Genomic DNA, 18,088 nt, shown 5'->3' with positions numbered 1-18,088 from the left:
GAGGTGATATCAAGATCTACCACAACCCTGACCAGGATATAGCAGTTATTGAATCTGAATGAATTAATGAGTGTTCTCTAATTAGTGAGCACTTATAGATTAGTAAATAAATAATGATCCAAATCTTCCTTCCTTTCTGAAATTCCATTCAAACAATTTCAATATAATATAGTTTGTTTGTTTTTTAACCTAAATAATATTAAATATAGCTGCAAGCAGCAATTAAGGGAGCCAAGCACTTTCTGTCCCTGCCACTTAGCAATAGAGGAAGACAAGAAGCCTCTGGGACCATCAGCACTGGTTACCAAAAACATGCTAAAATTGAAGGCAAAATGTCATATGACAGGTCGTATGTGATATATTGCATGGGCAAAACATATACATATCAAAAATCCAAGGATTTTTGGACATTACGTGATGATTAGACAACATTTGTAGGAGACGGTTGACCCGAAAGAACAAGAGGAATGAGCAATCATGTTTCTATGACATTGCGTTGCGGGGTTATTGTAAAAGTATGTCCAAATTTGCCCTACTTGTGTTGCTGAAGGGCTTGAGTAGCATACACCAAAATTGCTGTGTAGGTAGCTGTCCTCTACCACTGTGACAAACTGAATAAAAAGTGTACAAAGTGTTCTATGGGCTTCCATGTGGAAGTACACTATGTGGCCAAAATTATATGGACACATGACCGTCACACCCATATGAAGGCCTTCCTCGCACTTGCTACAAAGCACACGATTGTCTAGAATGTCTTTGTATGCTGTAGTATTACAATTTCCCTTTACTGGAACTAAGGGGCCCAAACCTGTTCCAGCATCAGCAGTGTCCCTGTGAACAAAGCGAAAGGGTTCATTAAGGTTAATGTGAAAGAACTCGAGTGGCCTGCACAGGAGACTGACCTCAACCCCACTGAACCCCTTCGGCATGAACGGGAACACCGACTTGCCCCCCAGGGCTCAGTAACTGATCTCATTAATGCACAAATCCCCACAGCCAGAAGAGTACAGGTTATTATAACAGCAAAGGAACGGGATGTTCACAAAGCACATGGCCCAGGTGATTGCCAAGGTGATGGCCAGGTGATTTGCCAAGGTGATGGCCAGGTGATTGCCAAGGTGATGGCCAGGTGATTGCCAAGGTGATGGCCAAGTGATTGCCAAGGTGATGGCCAAGTGATTGCCAAGGTGATGGCCAGGTGATGGCCAAGGTGATGGCAAAATGTCCACATACTTTTATATATTTATTTATTTATTTAGAATCTCAATAGCTTCTATCGTATCAGTAGTTAATTTTTCCTAAAAAGTGATTTGCCAAATCATTTTGATTTGCCTAAAAAGTGATTTGCCAAGGTGATGGCCAAGTGATTGCCAAGGTGATGGCCAGGTGATTGGCCAGGTGATGGCCAAGGTGATGGCCAAGGTGATGGCCAAGGTGATGGCCAAGGTGATGGCCAAGGTGATGGCAAAATGTCCACATACTTTTATATATTTATTTATTTATTTAGAATCTCAATAGCTTCTAACGTATCAGTAGTTAATTTTTCCTTACAAGTTTCCTAACACGAACTGTCACCATATAAAATGAAATATAATAAATTCTTCATATTCTTTGTGATGTGTAACGAACAAGTCAGTTGTCATTGTACTGCAAGGCCAAACTGGCGCCTGTCTGCGCATGCGCACTACTGAGCCTCTGCGCGAAAAAAAAGAATTGTCGGTTGTGGACTACAGGGCGATAACAACATCGTAAGGCGAGGACTTTTACTCATTTAAATCCCATAAACATTGATATATTTTTTTTATACGAATGTATGCTAGCACGGTTTAAATATATCTGCTTATAAGTCTGCTTAGCGTAAAGGATGATGGAGCGATTCTTTACCCAAACAATACAGTGCTAGCTAACTAGTCTGGGTGGCAGAATGTCGAATCGACACGTAGTGCACTAGGTAGGGTGCTGGAACGTTTTATTTCCACCAACAATGTAGTGCGCTTAAATAGGTAGGACGAAGCGATTTGAGGTTCGGCCCTAGAATGCTCGCCAAGTGCTTATTTTTTCGCTAGCAGTGCTATGACATGAAATTTAGCACTTGACAGCGTCAATTACGCACATATTTAGTATTATTTCGCAGTTTTAATTTTTGCATTGTTGACCATTTTGTCTGTTCAAGCTCGAAAACCAGCTGTAGCATTAGCTCATTTGAGCTTTTCCTGGTTAGCTGTATGTACAAAGGTATTTAGTGTAACTGCGCAACGACAGTTAAGTTTCTTTCCTTCATATGGAAAAATAATAAATGTTAACAAGAAGGATTATAATTCGAATATATTTAACATAAAGCTATTCGTAACCACGGCTTTTGTTGTGGTTGTCGGTACTGAATACTGTGTTTACTGTGTACATAACAAATGACTACTTTTTACATATGTAGTGCACTACACACTAGTTCATCTTGACGTCATGTAGTGCACAACTGTAGGGAGTGAGGAATGATTTGGGATTCAGCCTGTGCAAAATTGTGTTACCTATTTATTGGTTTGTTTCTTCCGGGAGTGTTTCCATACCGAGCATATCTTATGTACGTGTGTTGAAATAATTGGCCTAAACAGATGTTAATGAACAGTAATTTGCTGTGAAATGTTATAATGCTGTGTTCTGAAAGATGTGAGTAATGTAAATATACATGCAGAAATTAATGTCAATATTGTGTGTGTGTGTGTGTGTGTTTAGAAAGATGTCAGGATTCCTGGATGGTATCAGATGTGGGGAATGTGAATGCAATATCGACTGGGCAGAAAAAAGAAACACCATTGCCTCGATAGCAGCTGGAGTATTGGTATGTGAATCATATTTCATATATCTCCTGTGACCTGAGTTCAACTGCCCGACCACGCAGTCATAAATAGCGGTAAATATTACATCACTGGGTTTCAGAAGTTCAGAAAGGCCGTGAGGGTTTTTTTTTTTCTTTCTTGTTGCTTCCTCAATATCACAACTTACTTTTCTTTCGAAATTGAAATGCTCGATTAGACGTACGTGCTGTACGTAATGGATGAGCACATCCGTTATTACTTAAATCAGAGCTTCATGTGAGAGTGTAGCTGGTGAAGTGGGTAGCGTTGCCGCCCCACATATCCGGGGTTCCACCCTGAGCTCGCATGAAGATCGTATTTATTGTTCTTACATCCATATATTGTGCGGCACATTTGCAAATTTGCAGTTCAGGATCAATAAAGTATATCTATCTTAGCTATGTAGCTGTTTCTCGGTTTCATTGCCGGCCAGTTTGATGGACTGGGACAATAAATTGTTTGTGGCTCATAAGACAAACGGTGATCGAAATCCTCATAAATAGGACGTGATTACCGCAGAATCGCCACAGCAACAATTATAACTGATCGTAAAATTGTTCATTGACCTGACTCCATTAATCACCTCCATCGTTTTGCGCAGTTCTTCACAGGATGGTGGATCATAATCGACGCAGCAATAATGTACCCCAAAGAGGAGCAGTTTCACCACGCGTACCATACCTGTGGAGTCATCGCGACTATCGCGTTCCTCATGTAAGTCATGCCTTTTACTGCGTCGAAATTCTGTCCGCACGCACTTCTGTATAGTCGCGATCACCGTGGGTTTATAATGGAGTTTATGACGGATGAGTATTTATTTCTGCGTACATGTCTCACGCAGGATCAACGCGGTGTCAAACGGCCAGGTGAGAGGTGACAGCTACAGCGATGGCTGCATAGGACAGACAGGTGTGTATATCTAAAATACCACTAAGACACATTTATAATTCCTAACCTAGCATATACCCAGTGCCGAACAGATGCGGTGAGTATAAATAGCCTGAGCATGAGCAGACAAACCCGTCCGGCTTGATTTACACAGGGAGTGTGTATGAACTGAGATGCGTGTCAGTTGAGATTGCATGGGTTTAGGGCCTGTATTGTGTATAGCACTAAACCTTCAGGACTATAGGATTGCAAGCCTGGTGTGTGTGTGTGTGTATTAAATAGTGTGTGTGTGTTTTAAAACTTAGCCAAATCTAGCACATTTCAAAGCACACCCCCTTTTTTTGTGATATCGTCTATACCAGCGTACACCTTTAGCGCACCATATGGTAAGCCGAGATCGATCTTTGTCATCGTCCCCTCTGTGTTCACATACAGTACCAGGCAACATTTTCAACACAACAAGAGGTTCAATCATTTCAAAATATTTTCCACTTTTTAAAACCACTAATAAAGTGTAGTGATCGGGCATTACGGCCAAAAATGTACCGTACATCAGGGTATAGCTTAAAATTTTCACCAGGTAAAGCTCTGTGCATGTTTTGTTTGTTTCTGGTCTGGAAAGTAGTCTGTTACGTAATATGTTGCATTCTTTACTGAAACGAGTAAAACGAGTTTTTGTACCGACTCAAAAATGCCGAAGTCGTTAAATAAACAACGACGGTGGTGCAGGAAAGTTTGTGAACCCTTGAGAATTTTCTATATTTCTGCACAAACATGACCTAAAACATCAGAGTCCTAAAAGTTTTGAACTGGCCAAGTCAAACTCTTGACCTTAATCCAATAGAGATGTTGTGAAAGAACCTGAAGCAAGCAGTTCATGTGAGGAAACCCACCAACATCCCAGAGTCGAAGCTGTTCTGTACTGAGGAACGGGCTAAAATTCCTCCAAGCCGACGTGCAGGACCGATCAACAGTTACCCCAAATGTTTAGCTGCAGTTATTGCTGCACAAGGGGGTCACTCCACATACTGAATGCAAACGTTCACATACTTTTGCCGCTCACAGATATGTAATATTGGAACATTTTCCTCAATAAATAAATGACGGAGTATAATAATTTTGTCGCGTTTGTTTAATCGGGTTCTCTTTATCTACTTTTAGGACTCGTGTGAAAATCTGATTATGATTTAGGTCATATTTATGCAGGTACAGTTGCAGTCAAAATGATTCAACCCCCATTGCAAATCAGGTTTATTGTCAAAATTTACAGACTTTCAGCTGTTTGCGATGAACAAATCAAACAAAAGCAGCTAAAATAGTTCAACACAATGAATTCTTCAAGTGGTTTCCCCAAATTCAACTGAAAATGCAACTTCTAATGATTTCGCCAGTTTCAAAAAGATTCAACCCCCTGACTGGAATCCCTCACTATAACAGAGTGTTGTTGTGCAGGTGTTGATTGTGTTGCGTGTGTCGTGTTTGTATACAGGTGCGAGAGTGTGGCTCTTCATTGGCTTCATGCTGGCCTTTGGTTCTCTCATTGCTTCCATGTGGATTCTGTTTGGAGGTTTTGTTGTGCCTGGTAAGATTTTTGAATTTTATTTTTGTGAACTGCATTTGTGTTTTGTTTTAGTTTCGCGCTCGCACACATGACATGACGTGAAATCATCTTTTCAAATGTTACGACTTGGCCTACAGCCTCCTCGTCCGTCTCGGGGGCCCCTGATCAGACTCGACTTGAATAGCAGCCTAGGGACTATGGACTTGACCTTCGTGTGAATATTAGACGCCTTAACCTCGACTTAGATTCCCTCTCGAGTTTGGTTCCTCGTAAGGTTTCTTCCTAATATCGTGTCAGGGTGTTTTCCCCTGTCCACCATCACCTCTGGCTTGCTCATTAGGGATTAATTCATAAATTTAAAATGTATATCCTGAATTTATACGCTACCGCTCAAAAGTTTAGACACACTCATTTTTTATTTAAATTTTTTTCCAACATTTTAGAATAATAATAATAAAGTCATCAAAACTCTGGGATAACACAAATGGAGCTATGGGAATTATGTCGCGATAAAAAAAACCCAAAATAAATCAAAAATAATTTATCATTTTATCATCTTCAAAGTAGATCCTCTTTTTGCCTAAAATTTCCAGAAATGGCATTTTCTCACCCGATTTCTTGAGGAATCCACCTGAGAATCTTTTTAAACAGTATTAAAGGAGTTCCCACCTACGCTGGATCTGGATTGCTTGATTGAGATCACACTTTTTCCCCCCATTCTGATGTTTGATGTGAACCTTAACTGAAGCTCTTGACCCACATCATGATTTGTTGCATTGATTTGATAACTGCATGAATGTACAGGTGTTCCTAATAAAGTGGACGGCGAGTGTATGTTACGAAAATAGATTATTGGCCATGTCTAGCAGGCAATACAGTAATATACGGCAATATGTGACTTTAACATCATTCTTTAATCCAAGATTAGCTGTTATTGCTTCACGCATTCGAATCCTTTGAGACGTTGAGATTTTTTTCTTCCTATTTTGGTTAACAGCGAAGGAAGCGGTGTATCCTGGGATTGCAGTTTTCTTCCAGAACGCCTTCATCTTCTTTGGGTATGATGTGAAAACGGGAAAGCCTAATGTCTCTTAAACAGAGTATTTGCATGATTGAAGCCCTCATAGAAATTGTAATGGGAATTGTATTGGTTTTAGTGGAAACTGTAATGGTCCCTTTGGATCTCTACTGGAAATTTATTGCCTTCTGTTGGTGGCACGTTATGTCTATTCGATACCATTTAGGATAAATAATGGCAATGGTTTATAATGGAATTTGTAGTGGAAAACATTAGGATTTCTGTGATAGAATCTATTGGGGGTTTTTTTCCACGAGGGATAGAAATACATCCAATGAAAATATTAATGTGTTAATTATATTAACTCCTTAATTGTTATTGAAAACCGTTAATATTGAACGGAAATATTATTTTGTTTCATCTTCATCTCTTGAAACCTGTAATTCTGATTACTTTTATTCTTCAGTAGTGTGTTATAGGACATCTGCAACACCATGACTTCATTTAGTATATTATTTTATATAGTAATTTTATACTTCTTTTAAGCTGTCTATATGTGGTGTTTGTTGTTGTTATTATAGGGGTCTGGTGTTCAAGTTTGGACGCACAGAGGACCTGTGGCAGTGAAACGCCTCTCTTCATACTGATCATCATACACCCCGAGTCTGTCTGTACTATTTCTCTTTTCTCTATCATTCCCCTCCCTTTCCCATTCACAAGCCCGCCCCCTTTTACCTGTGCGACTACCAGACGTGTGTCGAGATAAACAGTGAGGAGTTGCTGTCGTACAAACCAAGCGTGACGCATCTAGAATTCAAAAGTACTTCAACTGGACGTTTTTTTTTTTTTTTGGTTTATTTATTATTTTTAAATGTCGGGCGTAAAAAAAAAAAGAGAGAGAGAGACAAGAAAAACTGACATAGCGAACGTTTGTTTATTGACACGCTGCACTCCTGATACTTGCGTTGCACTGTTGTTTTATCTCACATTTAGCATTAGTTGTTCCCTCGGATTTGTCTTAGTTCTTGTTCGCGCTTGGAGCGTGTGGTGGCCTGGGAAAACCCTTCAGATTGCCCAGATTGAGGCATTTTGTACTATGGAAGTAAAGTTCTAGCATTTTAAAGATTTCTTTCAAATTCCAATGAAAGATGCCCCGCCTACCTCCTATTTTTATAAGCTACTGATCATTAAAACAAAAAATCCTGAAAATGAAAAACCATCGTCGTCTCTCGAACGATCTCTGTTCTCTCTTACGTCGGAAATCATCACTGATCCACTCGGTTCTTTTCTGTCTACTAAATGTCCTTCTATACAAATCCGTCTCCAGGTTTTCCCCGACCGCCACGTGTAAACTCCAGTCTGTGGGAGTCGCCATCACTGTTTCATTGGGATATTTAAGAAGTAGTTTACCTGCAAGCTGGAACGTTATGTTATGTTATGTTGGAAGTCCGAGGCGAAAACAATTATAACGGTATCCTTTTTTTTTGTTTTTTTTGCTAATTGTATCTGTTAATGGGAATTAAGCGCGAATCTTCACTTAACCAGCTTCATCGAAAACGAACCGTAAAGAGTGAATCTGCTGCAAGGTAACATTTTCAATCCAGTTCCGTGTGTCTCGGACGTTTGGGTGGGTTTTTTTTTTTTGTTTGTTCCAAAGTCATAAAGCATCTCATAACATTTTGCCGTTTTCTTATTGTAAAAAATGCACAAAATATACTCTCTTGTAACGGATAAACAGCTTCGCAAATCCCTTTTTTTGCTACTCTGTATCACGTATTCATTTTGTACGTGTTTAGCTTTTGCACTTTTTGCGTTTGCACTCTATTTATGTAACACGGCTGCTGTACAGCAAAGACGTCATAATCGCAAGCACAAAAAAAAAATAACAACAACAACTCAGCCTGTCCAGCACCAATCAATTTGAAACGTTTATTAAATTAAAACACTAGAGGAATGTAAACTGATTTTGTCTGACATTTATGATTTTTGATTGATTGATTGTTTTTTTTGTTTGTTTTTTTTTTTTTTGCAACTGTATTTGTCAAAAAAAAAAAAATTTAAATGACAGAAAATTTCCACACCCCGATTTCAGGTTGATATTTATTTCTTTTTTTGGAAATATGCTGATTATCTAATCCAAGATCTAATTCATGCTATCCTGATTTTTTGTTTGTTTGTTTGTCTTATTTGGAATAAATTTCCCCGTGCACTTTTCAGTGTCCGTGTTAATGCCGGTTCAGTAAGCTGTATTGGTATTTTATATTTGGTATTGTATTGGTATTTATTTTATTGCAATACCAAAAATACAATATAATTCATTTTATTGCAATACTAATTCGTTATGTGAAAAAATAAGTACACCCCATGGAAATTGTTGGCCTTTTTGACATATTTGATGTATTTATTTTTTCACATGACTGTATAGACAGGCTTGATTTAAAGGAGTTAATGGTTAAATTCAGAGTTTGTAAATCAAAGAGTGTGTAAAATGTCAAGCTAATGAAAAGAGAATATTGTAAAAAAAAAAAAATTCTTAAACTAGATTCCAGTAAACTTGTTGGTTGTTGAGAAATTACGTTCATTCTAAACTGTATTTGAAATGCCATACTTTTGGCCTTTTAATGTATATAAAATGCAGATGTATGGGTTAATAATACTAACTAAAATTAAAATAATCCTCAAGAATGACATTTTTGTTCATTTATACATTTATTCATAAATGTAGAAAAACATGAAAACCTTCCCAAATTCTTGCCAAATGGTTTGTAAATGGTTTACCACTAAAATTCCCTTTTTTATATGTGAAGTAACATTAAAAAAGCCATTCGAAAATAAGCCGATAAGAGCCGATTCATCACCGTTCAGTTTGGGCAGTCTCGGATTACCTGCCGCCATATCTGAATGCATTTTCATCCTACTGAATGTGATTGAATGTTTATTTCGACCCTCCCAATCCAAGGCGCGTACACACAAACGCAAGATAAATCATACAAAGAAAATGGAAACACAAGTCCTCGTATTGTTAGAATTTTTCCTCAGGGTCTTCGACATTGGTCTCACTTGTGCACCCGCAGATGTGGGAACTGGAAAAAGACAAAAAGCAAAAAATAGGCTGAAGACAGTAAATGTTGATTTGTAACAATTTCTAACAAATTGCATTTATTTATATTAAACTTTGAGGAGGATGTTTGAAAAATATGAGTTCATCTAGAATACAGAAACATTGTCATGCATTTTCTGTGGCTGAATCTTAAATAGATTTCGACATTGTTTGCTAGGGTGTGTTATATTATCCGTATAGGGCACAAGGAAATCGTATAGGAAGCCATTGGAGATTTTCCCAAATTAGAAAAATGTCAGGTTTTACTTCAAAAGACCCCACGCACCTCCCAGTAGGCCTGGTCATCATAGTACTTATTATACTGCTGAGGTTTCCAGAAGCTCCATTTCAAAACCAATCCTGTAACAAAATTGTAGTTAAAAGATAAATGTATACAAAAAATGGTCCATAATTCTGCATAACATGTTAATATGCGGAGCATGTTGATGGCTAAACAGAACTTATCAGAAGTGATACCAAGTGCAAGAACCGCTTTTATAAGTGAAGTCTGATAGTCACGACGATGAACTACTGAGTCATACAGTGCGTTTACATGGACAACAATAATCCAATATTAAAACGATACTCTGATTAAGAAACTAGCATGTAAACAGCAATTTTTAATTACCTTAATCCGATTAAGGTCATACTCGAAGTAAACACAGATGGAATTAAGACATGTGGAGTATTCTTGTTTTAGTCACATTATCGACGTGTATTACACACATGTAAACACCTTAATCACATTATTAATGTCGTGTGGGAGTTTTCACCGCATTTTGCGACAGGACACGTACACACACGGCATCGCTCAACCGTTTGACGGCAAACAAGAGAGCACGGCTGCGTCCGCAACCGCGTATTTACATACTATAAGCCTGTAGTAGGTGAAATACATGTATCTTGGCTACTATACAGTAGGTGAGTACACGGTTTGGGACGCAGCCCACGGCTTCAAGCAGTCGTCTATTTGCACGTATAGCACGACTAATAATGAACTGAAGTGTTTGTAAAAATTTAAAATAAAAACACCCAAAACTGTATACCGTACCATAACGAAGACGAACTGTATGTTGATACGTGAAATTCTGGAGGGAACGTCGGACGGCGTGGCGCGATGACGTGTACCGTTAATCGATCTATGTTCTATAACATGTCAAACGGGTACATGAAAGGAGTATTCTAAAAGCGACTCATATAAACACCTTAATCACAATAATGTCTTACTCAGAATAAGGTCAATAATTAGATTACTGCTGTCCATGTAAACGTAGTCATATTCATTAGATCTGTTAGAGCTAAAAATGCTGACGGAACGTGCACCGAATACTGAATTATAGTACCGAATTTAAATCAAATACTGAATTATAGTAGTGAATTCTGATTGAATACTGAAATATAGCTGTGAATTCTAATGAAATACTGAATTCTAATAGCAAAACCTAATCAAAAAATACTGAGTGCTAGTGTGAATTATAATAAAATACTGAAATATAGTACTTATTTCAAACCAAATACTAAATTATATAGTAGGGATTTCTAATTGAGTATTGAAATATAGTAGTGAACGCTAATGAGCTATTGAATTACAGTACCGAATCATAATCGAACACCAAAATATCGTTCTGAATTGTAATGAAATACCAAATTATAGTACTGAATGATAAACACTGAATTCTAATCTAATACTGAATTATAGTACTGAAATATAATCAAATACCAACATATAATATTGAATTGCAATGAAATACTGAATAATAAACCCTGAATTCTAATCTAATACTGAATTTTAGTACTGAATTACAATCAAATACTGAAATACAGTTTTGAATTATAAGCAAATCCTGAATTGTACTATTAAAACTATAAAATATAAATTTTGGATATGAGTGACACCTTCTACACACAGGTCAGAGGAAGCAACATGTTGACCCCTAAGTTTACCGGGAAATGTACATTGAATGTTGGAGACATCGGTTAATAAGACGTCTTGCACAGAACTACACTGATCTGTATGATGTATATCTATGATCTATCTCATGATCTTTTTTTCAGGTTTTACATGCAGTTGTTCACAGGTAATGTAGACTTACAATAAAGTAAAATAAAAATAGTAGAAATACAAAAATGTTTAGTCAAAACGGATATCTCTTATACGTTTCTCTAAAAAATTGGTTACTCTTTTATTTGGTTCAAGCCTCAAATGTTTTCCTACCAATGCAGTATAAATGTAGTGCCATAGCCAGCTTACTTTATCAAGTTAATCAAGCAGATTAATCAGATAAATACATTCTCAGTTTTCACTACTAAAACCAAATCTACAGGTTAAGATATTAGTGATTTTATTAGTACGAGAACTTCGACATATACTAACACAAAAATGAATGCTAATTAAAACTGACCTGTGATAACACCCATAATCAGACTCACGCAGACTGTGATGAGCATAATACAGATGTGATGCACCGCAAACGTGACAGCACTAAGAATAATGTGGGGGAAAAAAGGCATGAATAGAGTGAAGTTTTAACATAAAACATAGGTTTATATTGTGTGCAGAATATACGTTACAGAGATATAATGTAAACATGTTTTGACTATCAAACTGGTCAATTCAGACAGTTTACCTGGTAACTAAGTACAGTATTACTTTTTTTGTTGTTGTGATTTTATGATTATAGGAAATCTAAGGTGTTTTACGTGGTGTAGTTGAGCTTGGTCACTCGCAAGATGAGTTCAGCAAACCATCCCAGAATTCCTGGCACTGCATGAACAATCAGGACACCGACAGTATCGTGGCAATCAAAAGCGATTAGCAAATGGTCCTGAGGGACAGTGACATCAATAAAACACAAATCAGGAGTAACACAGTTAAACCAAAACTACTGAAGATAAGTTGAATTATAGTATTGAATTCAAATCAAATACTGATTTATAGTACTGAATTCTAATTTCAAATATGAATCAGTAAATTATAGTACTTACATTATATTCAGATAATGAACTTATAATCATATACTGAATTATAATGCTGAATTATCAAGTACTGAAATCTAGTCATTTACTGCATGTTAATACTGAATTGTAATCAAATACTGAATTGTAGTACAGGAATGATCACATTCTGAATTACAGCACTCGATTCTAATTAATACCGAATTGTAGTACTGAATTCTATTCGAATACTGCGTTACACTACTGAATTCAATCCGAATCAAATACTGAATTGTAATCAGTACTGAATTATAGTAGCGATTTTATAGTGAAATATGAAACTGTAGTGTTCAAATGTAATTCATAACTACTATTGAGTATTTTATTACAATGATCTTCATTATATTACCGAATCATAGTGGAATACTGAATTATAGTACTGAATTTCAGTTAGACACTGATTTGCAGTAGTGAATTCTAATGAAGTACTGAAATACAGGGTAAAATTATTAAAACTGTGTTAAATATATATATATATATATATATATATATATATATATATATATATATATATATGCACACACACACATATATTACTGTATCAAGTTATATATTTTTTTAAAAATGACAGTGCTTTAAAAACCAAGAAGTACCAAAGAGATGCACGTTTGACAAAATGTGGTTATCAGTTTTGTGAACAGTTATCGTCGTTTGTATATTCTACCTTCAAATATCGAAATCCCAGACTTGACAAAAGGGTAGCACACAAGCCGATCGTCATGGCGACCCAGGGATCGTGAGTCGAGGTGACGACAGCGCTGACTGCGATGCCACCGGCCAGCATGGAGCTCTGAACGTGCACCTTCAGGTCAAATCACACGTTGTTCATTTTAGCGGTTTACTATTCTGCATCTTGAGGTATATTTAAGAATGAAAGAATATAGTGTAACTGTCAAATTGCTGTACAATATAGTATCAGTTTGTAACTAACTGGCAACTCTGCTGCTAGTAAAGCACTATTCAGATTAGATCGGTTATACATTTGGAGGTGAGGTAATATAATTATTAACGGTGTAGCTATTAGATTCTAGTACTGTCTGAGTCTGTCATGTTAGTCCTTTTTTTTTTTTTTAATAACCTGTGCTTGTATGTGTCTGGAAGGATTACACTATATTTACCCTGCTATAAAATTAACCCAAGTAATTATAACTCGTCTAATTGAGCACGAATTGATCGTGATTCTTACAGCAACGTTACTTAATGGCGTCCGGAAAACCTGTCCAAATAGTACTTGATTTATTACTAGTTTACAATTTAGTTACCGTGTATGTAAGGCACCGAGGTTGTGTTTAACATCTGTCAAGTATGTTAACTACATTTAACTAAGTCATCCCATCTTAAAAAGCTGTACTACCTTGGAAAGGATTACAAATTCCTTTGGCTAAAGAACTAACAACAGTGTTCTCCATTATAAGAGACTTTCTGCTCTTTTCTCAGTACAGGGAAACGCGCAGAAAGAGTAGAGTAGCTAGAGGTTTATGTTGAGAAAAAATTCTCCCCACTGTCAGTATGGAGGGTTGGATTCATTCTGAAACTCGAACCCGGCCGAAGACTCACCAAGTTGATCTTGCCTTTAGAGCTGGAGAGCGCGGAGACGGCCATTGCTGTGACGGCGCTGACAGCCAGAGACAGATACGTGCTACATATCACACTGGTTTTCCACTCCTGTGCTGAGTTAAAACTGGGCCAGAACATCCAGAGGAACAAAGTCCCTGAGAGTAAACGGAGATCGTCTTTAATTAAATGATGTGAAGCATAATTATCGCTTTCGGTGGAAACTGCTGAGGAAAAATCAAGCAGGATTAAGATTACTTGAGCAGAATAGGTGTTGTATTCACTCACCAAACATTGCAAAGAGGCCCGTCGTCCTGCTGACCTTCTCTTTCTCATGCTTTGTCTGCATCTCGCTATGGAAAAGCAAGCGCGATGTCATCATGCCAAAGAAAGCGCCGAAGACGTTGATCAGCACGATGCTGTACAGCCACTGTGTCCGCATCTCTGTCTGATAAAAGTTCGATGTTTTTGTTCAACAACAGAAAATAAATTAACAATAAAGTGTGGCATGGTCTTCGATCGTGTCATTCATGGTAACAAATTTATCCTAAGTCACAGTATCTCAAGCAGAGCGTCCATCACCTCACCTGGAACACTGTTTTTATGATCCACTGGTTTACCACAAACCCTGTGACCTCTATCAGAGCGAATATCAGAAGTTGGACCGGGTTGGTTTTTCCTTGGACGGCGCCCATAGCCACGAGAGTCGAAGCCGCACACAGCTCAGCATCTACCAAACTGAAGGAGGAATAAGTGCTGATTGTGGTGTGATAGTCATGTAATTACTATATTTATATCATACAATAAGTGATGCATGTACGGAATAAAACACTTTGGGGCGTTCTGTTTCAGGAGAACAATCACTGACAAAGTTGTGTGATGTGGTCTGATACGAAGTGGAGTTTGTAGTCATTACCTTTTTAACTGGATTCGGATCTTCCAGTCAGAACGGTAAGACCACAGGAAGCCGTTTAGGATGGTGGCCCACTGCACGGCCATGGCAGCAACCAGCACGCCGAATGCCGAGCTGCTGAACGCATAGCGCACCAGGAACGTAGCCAAGAAGCCGAAACCCAGAAACACCATAACATGGATATCTTGGAAATCTGCATGAAACAGGATTTTAAAAAAAAAATACATTAAATGTGTAATGTAAGGAATAATAATAAGAAGCAGACACCTTTATTTGTCACATATACATTACAGCACAGTGAAATTGTTTTTTCGCATATCCCAGCTCGTTAGGAATTTGGGGTCAGATATGATACAGCTCCCCTGGAACAGAGAGGATTAAGGGCCATGCTCAGGGGCCCAACAGTGACAGCTTGGCAGTGCTGAGGCTTGAACCCCCGACCTTCTGATCAGTAACCCAGCGCGTTAACTATCGGGCCACCACTGCCCCGAAATAAATAATGAAGCAAAAAAAGAAGAAGAAGAAATTATTGCTATGTATGCAATGACTCCATGGTTGTGTCAGGACTAATTATCTGAGTTGTAGTAGCTGTTGATGGTATATTGTGAAGGGTGACGCCAACATATAGCTAGCTACATAGTTAGGACACCACTTATAGCACAATGCTTTGGAGGACGATGGTTGTAGTTTTTGGTAAACATAGTAAAAGCAAAATCATAATGTATCATTCTATTGTAGCGTGACGGATTAGTATCTTGTGAAAAGTGAGTATTCCAAAGTGAACATGGAAAAACATGAAATGATATTATTGATTTACATCATAATCAATAATATACGCACACACACACATATATATATATATATATATATATATATTGTCCATCAGCAGTTTGTGTTCCAGTAGCTCTACTGTGGGTTCGAACCAGATGGACTAGCCTTCGGTGCCCACGCATCGGTGAGCCTTAGGCACCCATGATCCTGTCGCCGGTTCACCGGTTGTCCTTCCTTGGTCCACTTTTGGTAGGTAGTAACCACTGCATACTAAGAACACCCCATGAGACCTGTCATTTTGGAGATGCTCTGACCCAGTCGTCTAGTCATCACAATTTGGCCCTTGTCAAAGTAGCTCATTGCCCATTTTTCCTGCTTCCAACATATCAACTTCAAGAACTGACCGTTCACTTTCCTAGTATATCCCACCCCTTGACAGGTGCCATTGTAATGAGATAATCAATGTTATTCCCGCCACCTGTCAGTGGTTTTAATGTTATGGCTGATACACACACACACACACACACAAACATACACACACATTTAGATGTAATATTATGTGGGAAAACAAGAATTTATATTTTAACATGGATTAATGAGGTAAATTATGTCTTCCTGATCTTAAAGGATCTCATCTAATGTTAATGTGCTGTTTGTCTATATATCAAATATAACGTAAATGCTTAACTTCTCCACTTTTGTTCTTTTTAATGAATGTAACGAATCACTTTATGTTCACCTCATTTTGATAATAAAATAAGTATATTTGCATTGAAATTTTTCAAGATCATCTAAATCTAATAAACCAATTAGGTCAGGAATAGTGCAAGAGAAATCCTTACATAATTTGATTAGATGACACTGCTTCGAAGTCATGTAAACCGTAAAATATTTGGTGACGGTGACATTTCCTTAGTGGTGTTCAATAAATTTGTGGAAACAATACCGTTTTCATCAACGCTTACAAACTCAAGTGACATCACATGTGACGTTTTAAGGGGTGGAGGTGTTGTCCTGGCTTTTTGGATTCCTCTTATCACCCAAGCCATGTGGTGTATCCCATCCCCACCCCAACGACATGGCAGTCTTACACACTTGTACACTGAATGTGTGGACATAAATAAACGTAAATGGCTTTATATTGCGTATATATAATTCTAAGATGACACCAGCACACATTGGAAATGTTTTACACTACAAATAAGCACAGCAGAGGCGATTATGAGTAAACTGATTCCTTAAAGAAAGAGAAAAGAATATAGAATATGTCCCAAATTGCTGATAAACACATTACAGATGTATGTGTCTGTTTTTAAAATTTTTTAAACAATATATCTAGGACTTAATGCACACACATGTAATACTGTACACATCCATTTAATGCATAATCCACTTACTTGCATATGAATAAATTTCTTTTTCCTTCTTCACATAGTCCTCTATTTCCACACAAAAGGCAAAAATGACAATAAAGGTGATTTGCAGAAAAAGAGCCACAGGTGGAAGCCGGGCTCGAAGACTGGGAGCATATTTTGGAGCCATGAGAAAACATTCACGGCTCTGTTACTGCCTGCACGCCTTCGCTCAGGTCTTCTTCAAGCTGTACTAAGCCGGGCGGAGAACCGCATGTACAAGTGTCCTTAACATCAGGGGACTTGTCAGGGTACTGCTACCTTGGTTATATAACGGTTATTTGCTTATTTTGCAGCTCTAATCTTTTATTTGCAGTTTAAAACAATCAACTTATATTCACAGACTACCTTTCTTGAAACCAATGTTGCTTGATAGATAAATAGATAGATAGATAGATAGATAGATAGATAGATAGATAGATACTTTATTGATCCCCAAGGGGAAATTCAAGATATTACAGACATCATGGATGTTTGTGTGTGTGTATGTGTGTGTGTGTGTATGTGCATGCACGCATATATATATGCGTGCACATATAATTGTAGTACACAAAGTTTTCTTCATTAGCTGTGCAAGCAAAATTCTCCTGAATGATACCAGTGGATATGGAATATAAAAAGAAATATCTAGGATATATGTAATAATTCATACATAAAATATTTAGCATAGTTGTGGTTCCAAAATTGTAGGAATATAAGTATAAATATAACCGCAAGCAATAATCTGCAGGGTCCAAGCACTCTTCCCAAATAGCGCCCCAGTGGCCAGTTCTCGCCAAGCTGCACAGAACAATAAGGAAAATGATGAAAACACTTATCAAGTTACGTGACGATAACTCGGTGTTAGTTGTGTGAAATACCTGCTGGAAAGCTGATTGGCTGAACCCAGGCATGTTTTTTTTTTTCAAGTGATCAATTCAGTGATCATTAAAAATCCAGTTACAGATTAACAGAAAGATGGAGCGCACAACATTTCAGCTCAATTGGACTTTTGGTTCCTGAGAAACAGCTATTTGGACTTAATT

The 18,088-nt window shown here is 37.7% G+C and overlaps 2 protein-coding genes across 4 annotated transcripts; one reads left to right on the top strand and one right to left on the bottom strand.

The window, feature by feature from the left end:
- The first annotated feature begins 1,610 nt into the window (after positions 1 to 1,610).
- On the top strand, positions 1,611 to 8,535 carry tmem50a (transmembrane protein 50A). 2 transcript variants are annotated; one of them, XM_053620384.1, is made up of 7 exons: positions 1,611 to 1,753; positions 2,731 to 2,836; positions 3,454 to 3,566; positions 3,694 to 3,761; positions 5,230 to 5,322; positions 6,299 to 6,359; positions 6,901 to 8,535. In XM_053620384.1, exons 2-7 carry the CDS (start codon positions 2,735 to 2,737, stop codon positions 6,944 to 6,946), a joined length of 483 nt encoding a protein of 160 aa, XP_053476359.1. In that variant the 5' UTR covers positions 1,611 to 1,753; positions 2,731 to 2,734; the 3' UTR covers positions 6,947 to 8,535. The 2 variants fall into 2 exon arrangements, with proteins under 2 accessions (XP_053476359.1, XP_053476358.1); XM_053620383.1 differs by having other exon boundaries at positions 1,651 to 1,748.
- On the bottom strand, positions 8,318 to 17,398 carry rhd (Rh blood group, D antigen). Of its 2 annotated transcripts, none has more exons than XM_053620381.1 (10): positions 17,049 to 17,398; positions 14,884 to 15,073; positions 14,555 to 14,705; positions 14,256 to 14,415; positions 13,971 to 14,125; positions 13,078 to 13,215; positions 12,120 to 12,244; positions 11,822 to 11,901; positions 9,706 to 9,779; positions 8,318 to 9,402 (listed from the first exon to the last, which is right to left on the bottom strand). In XM_053620381.1, the coding sequence occupies exons 1-10, from the start codon at positions 17,191 to 17,193 to the stop codon at positions 9,376 to 9,378; spliced, it is 1,245 nt and encodes a 414-aa protein (XP_053476356.1). In that variant the 5' UTR covers positions 17,194 to 17,398; the 3' UTR covers positions 8,318 to 9,375. The 2 variants fall into 2 exon arrangements, with proteins under 2 accessions (XP_053476356.1, XP_053476357.1); XM_053620382.1 differs by lacking the exon at positions 17,049 to 17,398 and adding an exon at positions 16,494 to 16,851.
- Positions 17,399 to 18,088: the final 690 nt, after the last annotated feature.

The sequence above is a fragment of the Ictalurus furcatus genome, chromosome 3 (genome assembly GCF_023375685.1).
Source record: "Ictalurus furcatus strain D&B chromosome 3, Billie_1.0, whole genome shotgun sequence".
NCBI classification, from domain to species: domain Eukaryota; kingdom Metazoa; phylum Chordata; class Actinopteri; order Siluriformes; family Ictaluridae; genus Ictalurus; species Ictalurus furcatus.
This window is presented reverse-complemented; position numbering and strand designations above follow the sequence as displayed.

Excerpts from the sequence above, each read along its gene's own strand:
- tmem50a (XM_053620383.1), top strand. The coding sequence starts at position 1,678 with ATGCGCACTACTGAGCCTCTGCGCGAAAAAAAAGAATTGTCGGTTGTG. Across the intron at positions 1,749-2,730 it reads TACAGGGCGATAACAACATC|AAAGATGTCAGGATTCCTGG; the intron begins GTAAGGCGAGGA and ends GTGTGTGTTTAG. Across the intron at positions 2,837-3,453 it reads CGATAGCAGCTGGAGTATTG|TTCTTCACAGGATGGTGGAT; the intron begins GTATGTGAATCA and ends CGTTTTGCGCAG.
- rhd (XM_053620381.1), bottom strand. The coding sequence starts at position 17,193 with ATGGCTCCAAAATATGCTCCCAGTCTTCGAGCCCGGCTTCCACCTGTG. Across the intron at positions 15,074-17,048 it reads AGAAATTTATTCATATGCAA|ATTTCCAAGATATCCATGTT; the intron begins GTAAGTGGATTA and ends TGTTTCATGCAG. Across the intron at positions 9,403-9,705 it reads ATGACCAGGCCTACTGGGAG|TTCCCACATCTGCGGGTGCA; the intron begins GTGCGTGGGGTC and ends GTCTTTTTCCAG.